The 16,605-nt window shown below is 42.2% G+C and overlaps 1 protein-coding gene across 5 annotated transcripts in view; it reads right to left on the bottom strand.

Annotated features, from left to right (window-relative positions):
- Positions 1 to 16,605, bottom strand: part of RNF13 (ring finger protein 13) — a 133,648-nt gene that overhangs the window by 48,886 nt on the left and 68,157 nt on the right. The window contains exons 1-3 of one of the 5 annotated variants that reach the window (XM_036242886.1): positions 13,960 to 14,169; positions 11,027 to 11,124; positions 5,730 to 5,820 (exon numbers count right to left, since the gene is read on the bottom strand). In XM_036242886.1, coding sequence (XP_036098779.1) covers positions 5,730 to 5,820; positions 11,027 to 11,078 — 143 coding nt within the window. In that variant the 5' untranslated portion in view covers positions 11,079 to 11,124; positions 13,960 to 14,169. Of the gene's footprint in view, positions 1 to 5,729; positions 5,821 to 11,026; positions 11,125 to 13,959; positions 14,170 to 16,605 lie in introns of those variants that run through there. The other 4 variants (XM_036242888.1, XM_036242883.1, XM_036242885.1 and 1 more) reach the window with 4 other exon arrangements.

Genomic DNA, 16,605 nt, shown 5'->3' with positions numbered 1-16,605 from the left:
AAAAGCAATCCCTAAAATCTAAAAGCAAAATAAATCAACTAGCCCTGTGTTTGCATCTAACAGCATCAGCACACACACGATTATTTCATGTCTTTAAAACATAATTTGACTTTACATTCTTACTATGCTACACCTTAATCAGAGAAAGAACTTTTTTCAAATGTTCACAGTAGTGTTGGTATTGTTCTTCTGAGTCTGTTTGTGTGTATTATGTAATGTAAAAGGAAAATAAGTAACTATATTGGTGTCTTCAAGCACAGAAAAATAAAATACAGATATAAGATTAACAAAGTAAAGTAAAAATCCTATAGCCCTGAATTAAATTGGAAGTAACAGTATGCACTCATGATTTATTGTATCTTTAAAAACAGACAGCCCTGACTGGGTCGCTCAGTTGGTTGGAGCATCATTCCATACACAAAAAGGTTGTGGGTTCAATTCCTGGTCAGGGCAGATACCTTGGGTTCCAATCGATCCCTGGTCAAGGTGTGTATGGAAAGCAACCCATCGATGTGTCTCTCTCTCTCAAATCAATAAACATATCCTTGGATAAGGATTAAATAAAACAAACAAACAAAAGACCTATATATTTCCTAACTCTGTACACTGAAAAGTCCTAGAGGTAATGACAAACCCAGGAGCGTCGATCACCCTGGTCTCCACCGTACCATAACCAACTAAAAGAAACCAGACCTGAGGAAGTGACTGGTTCTAGGTTAGGGGAGGAAGACAACAAAACGGGCCTGGAACATCTTGCCATACACCCCAAAAAAGGAGCAATCAAAAGCTCTTTGATTCCCGTCAAATTAGGATTAAATATGAAGAAGTCTGAAATGAGACAATGTGAAATCAATAAAGATAATACCTACAATGGACGGAAGCATATAAAATAAGTTTTAACTCATGAGTTTACAAACGGAGTCATTCTGAAAAACAGTAAAGGGAAAGAATCAAGGGTTTATGTTATTTTTCCTAAACAGATTGTATATCATGGTAATCAAATAATTGATAAGATGAAGTCCTCTTTTATTATTATTATTATTTATTGATTTGAGAGAGAGAAAAGGGAGGGAAGGGGAAACACTGATCTGTTGTTCCACTTATTTATGCATTCACTGGTTGATTCTTGAATGTGCTCTGACCAGGAATCGAACCCACAACCTTGGCATATCAGGACAATACTCTAATCAACTGAACTCCCTGGCCAGGGCAGTACAATCTTTAGAGAAAGATTTTAACTAATAAATAGGGAAGGAATTATACAATTATATTACTTGCACCACAAAGATAGAACCGAATATTGTATCTCCAGGTAGAAACACATAATATCATATATAAAGCATTCTTGCCTTATCTGTTCTCCCAGGCCCCCAATAACTCTTAAATTTGAACAATCCTTGAGATATAGTTAGCAGTTTACCAGGAAAGTAAGTAACAAAGGAACAGACAATGCCCAAGTATTCAATCAGAAAAGTCTAGACCAGTGGTTCTCAACCTTCCTAATGCTGACCCTTTAACACAGCTCCTCCTGTTGTGGGCGGGCCCATCTGCGTGTGGGCGGGCCCATCTGCGTGTGGGCGGGTCCAGCTGCGTGTGGGCGGGTCCAGCTGCGTGTGGGCGGGCCCGCCTGGAGACGGACAGAGGAGCCATGTCTCGGTTCCTAAGACCACCGGAAATACATGTTTTCTGATGGTCTTAGGTGACTCCTGTGAAAGGGTGGTTCCCCCCCAAAGGGGTTGCGACCCACAGGTTGAGAACCGCTAGTCTAGACTATTGTGACATTCACAAGACAAATGATAAAAAAAAAAAACCATAAGACGTAAGAACCAAGGCAGTATATGGACATTATATGGAATAGTAACAATATTTTATCACATGATCTCACTGATATGTAGACTCTAATGAACAAAATAAACTGACGAACAAAATAGTGCCCGGATATGGAGGCAGGGCACAGACTGACAGATCTCAGAGGGATGGGGCAGAGAGGAACCAAAGGACACATACGCAGGTATGAATGGCCCATGGACACACAGAAAATAGTAGGGTGAAGGCCCTGGGTGGGGCGGAGCCGGCTGGAGGGAAGTAAAGGGGGGAAATGGGTGACATCTGTAATACTCGCAACAATAAAAATAAATAAATAAATAAGGGTTTCAAACAGCTGGAAAAATCTGAAGACAAATATGTGTTTGTTTTTTTTTATCCTCACCTGAGGACATTTTTCCATGTTTTGTTCAGATAGAGTGGGAGGGAGAGAGAGAAACATCGACGTGAAAGGGACACATCCAGTGGTTGCCACCCACACGACCCCAACCAGGGCCGGGGACAAACTGCAACCAAGGTACATGCCCTTAGCAGAAACCGAACCCGGGTCTCTCTGGACCGCAGGCCGACGCTCTAACCGCTGAGCCAGACCGGCCAGGGCTATAATATGTTTTAATATTGAATTAATGTTTATTTTTTTTTAAAAAAAAAAGGTGTGAAAATGATAATGTGGTTATGTTATGGGAAAGAGAACCTGGCCCTTGGCAGGTCTGCCTGGGCCAGCAGGGTGTGGGTTCTTGACTTCCTGCAGGGAAAGTTTGAATTTCGGGACCTTTGTTACATCTGGGACAGAGAAACAGGGAAGGGCTCGGGACATGAGCCAAGGCTGGGCTGCTCTGGCTCACTAAGAAGCCAGAGAAAAGGGGGCCTTGGGGCCAGGTTCAGAGCGTTTGCCTGAGATGAAATGCCACCACCCACTGCTGCCCGGATGGCAGGGGTCTCTTAGAGTGTAGGAGATGCTGCCGAGGGGGTGGGGGGGTGCCGGCACGTTCCTGGGAGGGAGCAGTGCTGGGACCTGTGTTTTCAGAGGGTTTAAAGGCTGGGTGTTTGGGGGAGGTCTTAGGGGTGGATCTCAATGGAATATTCATCAGCTTTATGCTGATGTAACAAAACGAGGTTTATTCTCTTAACTTCATCTGTCCTTGGATGTGGTTGGCAAATGGCACTAACTGGATTTCTGCTGTCTGTCTCCCTGAACAGGGTGATTAAACTATCTACCCTCTGGCTGGGGAGAAGTGTCTCTGGTTTAGGCAAGATAAGATTTACTAGATGGCTGCAAACTGCTGTTTACCAGCCTCAGTTTCCCCGTTCTGCTTGTCCTGGCTTACTGGCCTGTCTCAGTGATATTTTTCTATAACCTTTTCTTCTGAGATATTTCCAATTGGAATGATAACTGGGACTTGCTTCAAAATAATCATGGTGCCCTGGCTGGTTTGGCTTAGCGGTTAGAGTGTCGGCCTGCGGTCCAGAGAGACCTGGGTTTGGTTCCCGCTAAGGGCACGTACCTCGGTTGCAGTTTGTCCCCGGCCCTGGTTGGGTAGTTCAGGTGGCAACCACTCGATGTGTCCCTTTCACATCAATGTTTCTCTCTCTCTCTCCTTCCCACTCTATCTGAATAAAAAATGGAAAAAGGTCCTCAGGTGACGATTAAAAAAACAAAAAACAAACAAAAAAATCAAAATAATCACGGTGTGGGGAAAAGGGAGGTGAGACCGGGCCAGAGGGTGGACAGTCCAAACTAAGTTGGCCGTGAGTGATGATTTTGATGCTGAATGATGAGATTCATTACAGTCACCTCTCTACTTTTAAACATGGTTGGAAGTTACTCTGACAAAAAGCTGGATAAATTAATGAGTGGGTGAGTAGCAGGTGGGCCGGCGGCTGACAGACGGAAGAGACAGGTCTGTACCTACAGGTCTACAGTCCCTCAGACACAACTCTGAAACCTAAAGAATCTCTAAGAAGGCTCTCTGACCCTTTCCCACGGCACGGAGGGACCTGGAGGGCATGAGGCTGAATGAAATAAGCCTGTCGGAGAAAGACAAGTATCACATGATCTCACTTACATGTAGAATCTAAGGAACAAAATAAACTGATGAACAAAACTGGTCCAGACACGTGGATACCTGGAACAGGTTGATGAATCAGAGGGAAGGGGGACAGGAGGGCGGGAAGAGATTAACTAAGGAATTTATACGCATGTAGGCATAATTCATGGACACAGACAACAGTGTGGGCAAGACCCAGGCTGGGGTGGGAGCGGGGGGGGGAGGGGCTCAACAGGGGGAAAAGAGGGGGGATATCTGTAGCACTTTCAACAATAAAGACAAATTAAAATAAATAGAAAAAAAATAGTGCCTGCAATTCACTGACCCGGCGATGGGACCTGGACTGACAGGACTCACACATTCACTGCAGATGCGCAGCAGTGGGCAAAAGTGGGTTATAGCTGTGAGCAGCCGGAACAGAGTTCATTCTTCTATTCTTATTAATTCGTATTTTTCTATATGAACAACTGAAACCTACTTCTGCCCATCCCTGTATAAAATTTGTTTGATTATGGGATGCTTCCTCAAATCCTATTTAGAATATTACTTAAATTTTAAAAATCTAAAAAATTTCAATTCCACAATACATCTGTCCCCAAGAGTTGGGATGAGAAGATTTGTAGACTTGTATTTACACGGAAAGGATCTAAATATTAAGTAAATAAAGTATGTTACAAAATACTATGTATTTTATGAGCACATTATCATCCATTAATGTGACTATTCAAATACGGGAACAATTAAAAGCTTTCTTAAAACAGTAGCTGTTATTAGAGAATAGTATCATAAAAACTTTCATTTAAATACTTTCTATTTCTGAATTTTTACAGAATTTACCAGCATGTATATATTACTTTTTAATTTAAAAATGTATGATTTTATAATTAAAAACAAGACTCTTTAAAATATACAGAATTTTCCTAAATGGGGGAACAGTACTGAGGTAAAATATTAGTTCTCCCCTCTACTAACTACAGAAACATGGCTGACACAACAGCATCTTAGTGAACTATTATTTTATTTTTTCTTTATTTATTTTCTTTGTTGATTTGAGAGAGAGAGGAAGGGAGAGGGAGAGAGAACACTGACTGGCAGCCTCCTGCGTGCCCCCCACTAGGGATTGGGCCACAACCTGGGCATGTGCCCTGACCGGGAATCGAACTGGCGACCTCTTGGTGCAGGGTCGACGCTCAATCCAGGGAGCCAAACTGGCCGGGCTTGATGAACTATTTTTAATAAAACATCCAAAATTACATCCCTAATTACTAAAGACATTGTGAGCATATTATTTGTGAACAGTATTTTAAATATCAGAACTAAACAGGAAAGTGGCAAAAAGAGGAAACCGAAATCCTCCCCTTCTTCATATGCATTTCCAGACTCCTGTCCGTGGATGTCCAATCAGACTGGAGCCTCACCGGGCCAGTTCCTCCCGGGCACACCGGGCGGTAAGAGCTACGTAAGCTCTGGGGTGCTGCTGAGAGCCGTGGCGGTCACAGCGTAAGCCCACGGCCCCGGCGCGTGAACACGGCACGCACTGCTAACGCTGCCGCTGCTCCTCCAGGCGCGGCCGCTCCGCCCACCAGGGCTGGGTCGGGTCGGGAAGAAGCGCCAGGGGTCCCCTGCAGTTTCCATGTCAGACAGAGGCTGCGCCTTAGTTTCACTCCCTGTTACCGTGAGATCTGGGGGAATTCCATACAGAAGTTTTTATTCCGAATCAAACTCTGTGAACTTGCAAATAAACTTTTTGTCTCTGAGAGTTAGTTACTAACACATTGTGTTTATAAAATAATAAATTTATTTTAACTAAAATGAAAAAATGTAATCTACATGATTATTTTCATATCCATTACTTACCCTCTTTCATATGTGAATTCATCTTTCAGGGAATTAGCTGATGATTCACCAATAAAGACAGATGGTATATCAATTTTCTTTAGCACACCAACTGCATAAAACAATAATAAAATTATTCTCAAAAGCCTATACTTAATGTACAATCAACTTAATTTTCTTCATAATAGCAGCACAGCCAACTGGAAATAATTACAATCAACTCAAATTGTATATTGGTTGATTTACCCAACTGTAGATTTATACCATCATCAAAGTGACTGAGATGTATCACACTTACAGTAACAAAAGCTAACATTTACATATATATCATCATACTATCTCAAGAGTCCTCAGATTGGAATTATTTTTAATATTTCCATCTGACCTATTCTTGACAGACATAAGTAAGTATTAGAAAAGGAAGAAGAGAGACTTTAATTCCTGAGTGGGAAAGTGAAAAGGCTTTAGTACATACCCATTCCCAGGAGCAGTGTGCGCCCAGGGATGTGACGGCCCCTCAGAGCGGTCTGCAAAGGGCAGCACTCGGCTGGCTCCCAGAGGGGAGGCCGACCCGCTGGAAGGCACAGGGCGGGAAGCTGGGTGAATTTCCACTTCCCCCTAACCCAGGACTTCACAGGAAAGCTTTGTGTTCTGACCAGTGTCCTAAGAAATGTGACCCTTCCTTCTATAGTATTACTAAGCCAAACTCAAACACCAAGAGAAAAGAAACAACGTTGTAAAAATTACCCATGAGGAAGAGAAAGAAAAACACCCTCTTAATGTGACTACAGAAAAAGCAGCCTTGTTTTCAGTGGTGAGAAAGCCCATTTGTTTTCTTTTGTTATATTTTTCACAATAACTTTGCTCTACATTTCTTTAAAAATGCATTTTCATTATTTATTTTAATAAAGTGGGGGGAATACAAGAAGAAAACAAAATTCAACCATAATCCTTTCCATCCAAAGACAAAGGTTTTATTTTAGTAAATCTTTTGGGTTTTTTGTTTATTGATTTTAGAGTGAAGAAGGGAGGGAGGGAGGGAGGGAGAAAGAGATAGAAGAGGTGAGAGCGAGAGGTGAACGAGAAACATCCATCTATTGCCCCCCATATGTGCCCTGCCTGCAACCTGCGTATGTGCCCTGATTGGGAACCGAACCCGCGACCCTTCCGTTCATGGGAAGATGCTCCAACCAACTGAGCCACCTGGTCAGGGCACCTCTGTTTTCACAAATACATGTAATTATGTAACCACCACCACAATCAAGATATAGAATGTTCTATCACCCCTCAAAATAATCCCCTGTTGCCCCTTTATACTCAACCCCTGCCCCCAACCTAAGCAGACACTGTGTCTCTCTTTAATCCTTACAAAGGCAAGTATTAATGTTTTAAACTCTTGGTATCCCTTGGTAGAATATATTTTTTTCACTTCCAGATTGGTTTGTTTTATGAAAATATAATCATTCATTCCCACTTGTTTTCTCCCTCTCTCTCTCTCTCACAAACACACACCCCATATAAATCCCAGAAGGGCAGGAACCAAAACGGTTAGTAAAGGGATATTTAACCACTACTTTTACCTCAGTAGGATCAATTGTCGCATCCACGGAGTCACATCATCATGGAGACAGTGTGAGCTTTTCCTCCCCTCAGTGACACACCCCCAAGATCCCGACATGTCAGTCAAGACCCACCTCACCTTTTCCAATAGCTGCAGAGATACTGATACAATCACACACACTGCAGGGAGAGGTGTCCTAGTTTGTTAAGAGATCTTTCTCTAACACACAGCTTACAATTTAGTTTATTTGCTAATTAAAAGTTGGGATTATATCCCCTTTGTAAGATGAATGTTTTACCCTTTCACGAAGAGACTGATAAACCAGAGAGAAACCTGGGCTGTAACCAATGGCTTGTGATCATTTGTAGTAGCAGAACTCTCTGACTTATGACACCTGAAGGATATGGAGAGCCCCTCACTTTAGGCAGAAGGCTAAGAAGAAGGGGGCAATGCTGTATGCAAATATGAACAGCCATATTTCTCTCTGCAACATAAGGGACACGCTGCAACATTATTTATCTACTAAAAACATGATCTAGTTCACAAAATACTTTAAAAACACTAAATTTTAATTCTGATCCACAAAACAATTTTGCAAAGAATACACTGCCAAACAGTGTTACTGTGTCACAGACAAATCATAATTTATTTTTTAATATGTTTTTATTCCTTTTGGGGGGGGGGAGAAACATCGATGTGAGAGAGAAACATGAATTGGCTGCTCCTGCACGCCCCCCACAGGGGATCAAGCTCGCACCCTGGGCATGTGCTCTGACCGGGAATCGAACCAGGACCTCTCGGTCCATGGGACTGATAATCAATCCACTGAGCCACACCAACTGGACGACAGATCATAATTTAAATGGCCAGCCCCAACCTCTACAGATTCGTCCTGCCTGTTGGCCACCTCCACTAGACAGCCTAACGGACGCTGCCAACGTCATGTTTCAGCTGGGATTCCTGTCTCTGCTCTGCCCCAGCCTCTCTTCCCTGTGAGGAGCGCGGCCACCCCCGAGTTTCCCAGGGCAGCCCTCCTGGAGCCCCGCTTGCCTCCTCCCGAAACCGCAGCCTGATACCGCAGCCCGCTGCTTCCACGGAGCTGTGCGCGCGGAGCCTTCCACTGCACCGGCCCTGCTCCAGGCGGGGAACCTCACACGCGCTTCCCGCAGGACAGGCTGCCCAAAACAGTCGCTGCGGGAAGAAAGCAATGCAAGACAGGGCAACCAAACCCAGACATGACGACCCCTCGCCCTGGTCACACGGGTGGGCACTCGCACAGCCGCGCTCACACCGGAGGCTCTGCCACGGCAGGGTCTTCTCGTACCTGCTCACATGCTCGCCACAACCTCGTTAACTGTTTTTAATCCTCACCCAAGGACATTTTTTCTTTTTCTTTTGTTTTTTTCTTTGTTTTTAGAGTGGGAGTGAGAGAGAAGAAGAGAGAGAGAGAAACATCGACGTGAAAGGGACACATCGAGTGGCTGCCTCCTGCACGACCCAACCAGGGCCGGGGACAAACTGCAACCGAGGTACATGCCCTTAGCAGGAACCGAACCCGGATCTCTCTGGACCACAGGCCGACGCTCTGACCGCTGAGCCAAACCGGCCAGGGCATCTTATTTTAAATAAAAATTAAAATTATTCACATTTTTACAGATGAAAATAAAGGACTTAGAAAGGTTAAGTAACTTTCCCAAGGGCGCAGGTATGTAAAATCCCTTCATCAATTCCTCCAATTCCCAAGTAGTGGTTGTGAAATGGTTGTGAAATGCTAGAGCCTCTTAAGGGTGCTTTATGATTCTGTAATCATGGTGATTTAATCAGCTATAAGATTAAAATAATAATGTAAAGTATAAAGAAATTAACTAAGAAACTTATTCCTAAAATTTTTCTTTTTATATATTGTAAGTCTGCCTCAGATTATATTAGGGGTAAGAAGGAAAAAAGTTCTACTCCAACAACATAAAATGCTGTCTTATGCTGTACAAAGTTATTTTTGGTCAAGGAATCCAAAATATTTCCTATTGAAGATGTCCTAAGTACACCAACAAAATATATATAATAAATAAATACAGAAAGTCCTAAATGCATCCCAGTGTGGTGCATCAGCCCACAGCCCTATGTCTGCTCCTTACTCCAAGCCCCTGCTTGCATGTGCGACTCAATGAAGTAGCAGGAGGTGTGATTATGTACTAAAAGGAAAACAAAAACAAAATACCCAGTCATGAATGCTGGCAGTGTATCTTCGGTTCTGAACCCAATTTCCAACATACGTGTGTGTGCATGCCTGCGCGCGTGTGTGTGTCCCACACCATCAAACAATTAACTTCAACTCAAGTCTGACACTAAGTAGCCAGAGACAGCATCAGATTCCGCAGTTTAGGGTTTAATCTCATGAGATTAGATGCCCCGCCTCCAGAAGCCGTTACGAATCCACGGCGGCAAATGTGCTTCTGACCGTAGGTTGGAGGTTCCACCCTACCTTGGGTCCAGTTACTTTGCTCCAGCAGCTCATGAAACTCAGAGATCTTTGACTTCTAGAGCACCAGGCGGACAGGCAGAAGAGACGGACAGGGCAAGGCGCGTGGGAAGGGCCCGGAGCAGCTTCCACGCCCATCCAGCCAGTTCTCCCGCACGTCTGCCCACCAACCCGAAAGCTTCCAAGCTGCCCGCTGTTCTCTGCGGAGGCTCCATCACACAGGCAGGAGGATAAATCACAGCCACTGGACCTCCAGCCCCTCTCCCTTCCCCAAGGCGGGGGCACTGAAAGGCCCAGCCCTCTAATCACACGGTTGGTCCTGCCGGCAACCAGCCCCCAGCCTTACATGGGGTCCAAATACCATCACCTCATCGACACAGCAGAAGACATCTTTCATCACTCACTAATACAGTAGAAGTGCACAGCTTAAAACTGACTTTGACTAAAGCCAGTTATGCCATTGAAATGGGCTCTTTCTCCCGACAAGCCAATATTTAGCATAGATTAAGGAATGATATTCCCACTTCCGTGGAAAGCTACCGACATGCCATGTGTGTCAAGTGGCTGATAACCAAGTGGTGTTTAAGAAAGTATAAGGCTTTCTGCCCTGGCCGGTTTGGCTCAGCGGTTAGAGCATCGGCCTGCAGTCCAGAGAGACCCGGGTTCAATTCCCGCTAAGGGCACGTACCTCGGTTGCAGTTTGTCCCCGGCCCTGGTTGGTCGTGCGGGTGGCAGCCACTCGATGTGTCCCTTTCACATCGATGTTTCTCTCTCTCTCTCTCTGTCTCTCTCTCTTCCTCTCTCTCCCTCCCACTCTACCTGAACAAAAAATAGAAAAATGTCCTTGGGTGAGGATTAAAAAAAAAAAAAAAAGTATAAGGCTTTCAAAGAAAGGTTTTGAAATTCCACAAGAATGCAGGAGCCTCATATCCAAAAATGTAATCTTATAAATCTCTAAATAAATCACAAAAATTATTTGATGGCATCTTTAACTCAGCATATTTATCTCTATTTAAAGCTTTGGTTTTCCTTTGGTTTTTACCAAAATATCACTACATCTTCTACCATGAAACACATCGGTTTAAAAAAGACTGTTTGGAAAAGAACAAGTCAATTCCTTTTCTACTGTGAATAAAATTGTCCCAAGGGAGTTAAAAATTGGGAATCACCTCTCTGACAGAAAATAAAATTTGCTTTTTGAATAGAAAATGGGAGAAGAAAATCATGTTAATCTTAGTTCTGAAAGATCTGTCAAACAGGAGAGAAGAAAAGTGATACCTGTACTTACTGTCGTTGGATCCCATGCTAATGAGCTCATCTGAGTCAACATTGTGAACTATGGCTGCTTTGTATCCTGCTCTCTGAGCATTTAAAACCTGCAAGTCAGAAAACAGTCATGACATGAGGAAGACAGTGCTTTGTCAGAAAGTCCCTCAACTTCAACAAACAAGTCTATACCAGATATCTAGGACTTCTTATATATCTCATGTATAAGAATAGATATCAAATGTGTTCTTGAAACGTAAATGGATGTTTTACAACTGATTATCAAGGACCTCTTTAGCTATCTTCTTGATCTCATTCACGGCATTAAGTGAAATAAGAAGCAAATAAAAGACAGGGATACACACTGAAATACAAAAAGGAGCCAAAACAATAAACCCCAGCTCTAAAGAGACAGAGACTTGCTCTGACCAGGCCTGGGCCATCAGCCTTTGGGTTCGAATCTGCCTCCACTGCTTACAAGTGGGATACACTTGAGCAAATTATTTTTCTGCCTTATTTCTCAGTTTCACCAATTTTAAAATGAGAATAACGACAATATTTTTCTCATGTAAAATAATATTAAAATGATTAATACTATGTCTAACATGTAGAAATGATTCAAATAAAAGCTACTTTTGTAAATTGATTTCATCAACCGTGTTATTTAGAATTCGTTTCTAAAGCGTTAAAATAATTAAAATACCTCCAGCCACAGTTGTTTATTTTGGTTCTATGTAGCTATTTCATCTTTCCTAAAGCTAGTCTCCAAAGTAGTGACTTCTGCATCATAAGAAGAGAGCTAGACATGTGACAAATTTTCTCACCTGAAAGATCTGAAAAGTACCCAAACATGTTACCATATCTCATTTAAAAATCACAGTGTTTTTGCCCTGGCCAGTTTGGCTCAGCGGTTAAAGCCTGCAGTCCAGAGTTCCGGGTTCGGTTCCCTCTAAGGGCACGAACCTCGGTTGCAGTTTGTCCCCGGCCCTGGCTGGGGTGTGGATGGCAACTAGTCGATGTGTCTCTCTCTCTTCCCCCCTCTCTCCCTCCCACTCTATCTGGAGATAAATGCAAAAATGTCCTTGGGTGAGGACTCAAAAAAAATCACAATGTTTTAAATAAAAATAAGCCCAAACCTAAGCTACTCAGTATATAACATTTGAACCATTGGTAAAAAAATGAAGGATTAGATCATTATTTGCATATTGGTTAAATAAAATAAAAATTAGGTAGGCAATATATATATATATAAACTATACATATTATATATACTATATACATTATATACAAAAAATATAATTTTGAAAATTTATATAGTTTTGAATACTTAATATGGTAAGAAGCTCTTGAAATACATCATCTTATGATCATTGCCTAGTGACAAGTCTCTCAGTGTTTCTTTATAATAGTTATACTTCTAAAGAACAGAAAATTTAATTTTTTAAAAAAATTTCCAGAAAGTCTATTAATTGTTTTAGTTATTGGATTATAATGACTCAAAACTCTACTGTAACTCAATAAAAATAAAACTTGAATCGAGTTCCAAAGAATAAGGAAAAGCTCAAAGAGTCAATCGAGTTCACAAGAGCACAAAGAAGAGCCCAAGTATGAGACAGACTCCGGATCTGAATGGCAGGGAAGGAGTGAGGCTCATGGGCTCAACCCCAGCCGGGCAGGCTGGCTTTGCACGGGTGAAACTCTCCTGCATTACCCATGACTCCTCGAACACTATCCTACACATGCAAGTTGGGTTTCTGAAAGACAATAATGTGGATAAATCTGAATAATTTATCCTATCACTGAAAAAAACTGAACAGTCGGAGATGAGAACGCCTAAAAAGATTTAATACTATAGCATCTACAAAATAGTCAGACACAGAGCAGGAACTCATTAAGTATTACTTGAATGAGTAAATGTATAAAATACGTGCTTAAATTAATAGCTCACATAATATTACGAACACAAGAGAGAAAATTAGGCAGAGAGTTTTAAAAAACTAATTAAAATAGCATAAAGAGTTGACTGACACAGTACCTACTGCTCTAATGTTAGGAATAATGGCAAGAAAAGTTATAAGGAATGTTTTGCGGTCATGCAAGAAAAAGTAAATAATAAAGAAAGCAAGTTTACTATTTTTGGTCAGTATGTAGACGCTTTATTTTTAGGTGGATTTGTTATCCAAATAAAACTGAGACAGTGCCAGCCTTGTAGCTGCTTCCCCACTGATATCACTGCTTTGGGGGGGGGGGGGGTTAAAAAGGTTATTATAATTTCTAAAACCTTACTTCTTACTTATATATTAATCTATTACTTATTCATTAAATTACCACAGAAGTACAGATTTCACTTAGCTTCCATTTAAACAAAAGTATACTTGGTTGGGGTTGCTATTAGTTTATCTGTTGCTTTAATGACCTAAATTTTAACCCCAAAAAGCAGTTAACTAAGTCACTGAGGAGAAACGTTTACTTTACATATCCCAAAAACAACTGTTCCCAGAAATACAATGTAATATAAAATTGATATCAAAGCTGCTCTCTGCTAATAGAAAACAAGTTTACGTTTCTTTTTAAAGCTGACTAATGCACACCGTCATTGAAATTACATAACTTGTTTTCCTGCAAACTATGTATTTGTGAGCAGAGACAACGCATTAGGACACAGAGGCAGGTGCTGCTAGGACCACGTGCAGAGCGAGAACGCGGGTCCGCGCCTGCGGAGCTCACGAGGCAGGGCTGTGTGCCGGGCACCGCAGGGCCCACGGCCAGGCGGAAACCGCAGGAAAAGGGGCGCGTGCGCGTGCGCACCCGGGCCGCCGGGGCCGGGCTGCTCAGCCAGCACCTGTGCGGGGGACCGCTGTCTTCGGAACGCCTCAGGCCTTCAGACCCGCCTCGTCCTGAACCCGCCCCGCCCCGTTCCACACGTGTCCCCCGCGCTCACATACCTGCACCTGCTGAGAGCGGTCGTATCAGCTGTTGACGTTTTCTTTACATTCGCACACAGTGCCTTACGTCACTGCCTACCACACACCCAGGACTAGCCCATTCCCAAAACAGCCTGCCAGGGGCCCGAGTCTCTTGCACTCTCTATGTGTGAACTTTCCTGGTAAGATGGGGCGAAGTTCTCATCAATTTTACAAGAGGCTTTCTGACCCCCCAATTTGTTAAGAAACACCAATACAAATTAATGCATTTACAACAATGTGCTGAGTGTGTAACTAAGAAGCCATTAGATTCTTAAAACTATACCAAGCAACCGAGGAGAAATGTTTCTTTCGTACATTCAAAATGCTATTGTTTCCATAAATACAATGTAAAATTATATCAATATCAAAAGCTGTTTTCTGCTAAAGAAATAAAATTTCTAAAACAGAAAACACTAATATAGGAAGAAATCCTTGTATGCACAAAAGTAAATTCCAAAAACAGAAATATGCTTTCAAAAATATAACAAGAAATATCCATTTAAAAAATATATATTGTTTTATTTTTATAGATATATATATATATATACACATATATATAAACATATATATAGATATAAAAAACAAGAAGTCTTCCCCAAGGTGTTTTGTTGTTTCTTTTATTTATTTCTAAAGTAAAATAAAGAAATTAAATCAAGAAACACATTAACATATGGACCAAAGGTTTATGAATACAAACAAGAAAAATATGTCCATGTTTATGAACTAAAAAAACTCATGTGTCAGTCAAATTAAATTACATTTTTAAATAAGCAGCAGCTGGGTTTTGTTTTTTTTTTCAATCCTCACCTGAGGACATTTTTCCATTTTTTGTTCAGGTAGAGTGGGAGGGGGGGAGAAAGAGAGAGAGAGAGAGAAACATCGACATGAAAGGGACACACTGAGTGGCTGCCACCCACACGACCGACCAGGGCCAGGGACAAACTGCAACCAAGGTACGTGCCCTTAGCGGGAACTGAACCCGGGTCTCTCTGGACTGCAGGCCGACGCTCTAACCGTTGAGCAAAACCGACCAGGGCAGCAGCTGGTATTTTTAAAAACACATGAACAAAAATAAAACCTAAATCATTTAGTAAGCATGTGCAAAGTTTCACAACCACCATCAGAAAAGCAAACGGCATTAAAAAGCCTTCTGAATTGTAAGGCCACATGCCTCTTTAAGAAGACTGATCAGAGCTATTAGCTCAGACTGTGGCAAATGCACTGTATCTAATCAAAATATTCCTGCAACTAAGTAATGTAGACCAGCTGGCACCTAACCAAGAGTTTTAAAGAAATAAATATAAGACTGCTGGGTTTATTATTATAAACAGCCCGCATGTCAGAAGACAAACAACTGCTAATGAAAGTGCCTTCAATAAGACAGGTTCTAAAAGAAACCCGGAAGTGACACAGTAGCTCCTCTTACTTCCAGACTGGGCAAACTGGTGTCGGACACGAATGGAAAGGTCTGGATCACGTGTCTAGAGGACCGTGGGCAGAGATCTCCTGAAGGACACAGAGCCCTCAGGAGTGGGGGAACCGCTGACAGACCAGGCACAACAAGGCCAAAGGCTGTGTGAAGAAAAGAAGCCGTTTTGTGCTGCGGCCTTAAATAGAGTATTTCTAATAACTAACACCACTCTACAATGTAGATATTTTGCTGTATTTTAAAAATAGAAAAAGATGGGTAAACAAAACTGCCCTAAGGTTACACTTAGGCAGAGCGGAGATCCGAACACAAGGAATTTGAGCAGAGAAACATGGTCCCCCAGTGTTTCTGGATGAGGTCCAGGAACACTAACCTTATTGAACAGTCTTTAAATGTCTAAAAGAGGAAATGAAATGAGAAAGCATCAAGACTCAGAAGACATTAATCTTAAAATCTTGTAGGCAAAATAACCTGCGCAGCTCGCCACCCGCTTATCTGCAGTCCCCGCTCCAGTTTCAGCCGCCCGTGGTCAAACCACAGTCTGAAAACAGTAAATGGAAAATTCCCAGAATAAACCATCTGTAAGTGCTGAAGTGTGCGCTGCTCTAGCAGCACGAGGAAACCTTTCGCAGCCCCGCTCCGTGGTGTGCGCTGCCCACCCATCGTCCCGGCCATCCGGGTTATCAGGGCACTTATCAGAGACAGAGAGAGACCACATTCACCCAAGTTTTATTACAGTATATTGTTATAATTCTTCTATTTCGTTACTATTGTTGTTAATCTCTTAATGTGCCTAATTTACTCGTTAAACATTATCACTAGTATGTCAGGTATGGGAAAACAATGTGTGTACATACAGGTCCAGTACCACCCAGGGTTTCAGGCATCCCCTGGGGATCTCGGAACATACCCCCTGCAGATCAGCAGGGGCTACTGTATATAAGACAGAGTACAAGCTAAGAAGAAAAGTACTAAAATACTGTGGTAGAGTTTATAGAAATTTAGAAGAGAAAAGTCTGTGGACTAAAATACCTAGATTTTATGGAACCCAAATTACACTTTAACAGAATTTGAGCTAACAGTGAAAAAGTTGGGGGAAATTTCTTATATGGGAGAGAGAGAAATAACAAGACAAAAGGCAAGACCTAGCAAAGCATATGAAAAACAAAGCAAACAAACAACAACAAAAAGCCCAC

The sequence above is a fragment of the Molossus molossus genome, unplaced genomic scaffold (genome assembly GCF_014108415.1).
Source record: "Molossus molossus isolate mMolMol1 unplaced genomic scaffold, mMolMol1.p scaffold_m16_p_5, whole genome shotgun sequence".
Classification (NCBI taxonomy): Eukaryota; Metazoa; Chordata; class Mammalia; order Chiroptera; family Molossidae; genus Molossus; species Molossus molossus.
This window is presented reverse-complemented; position numbering and strand designations above follow the sequence as displayed.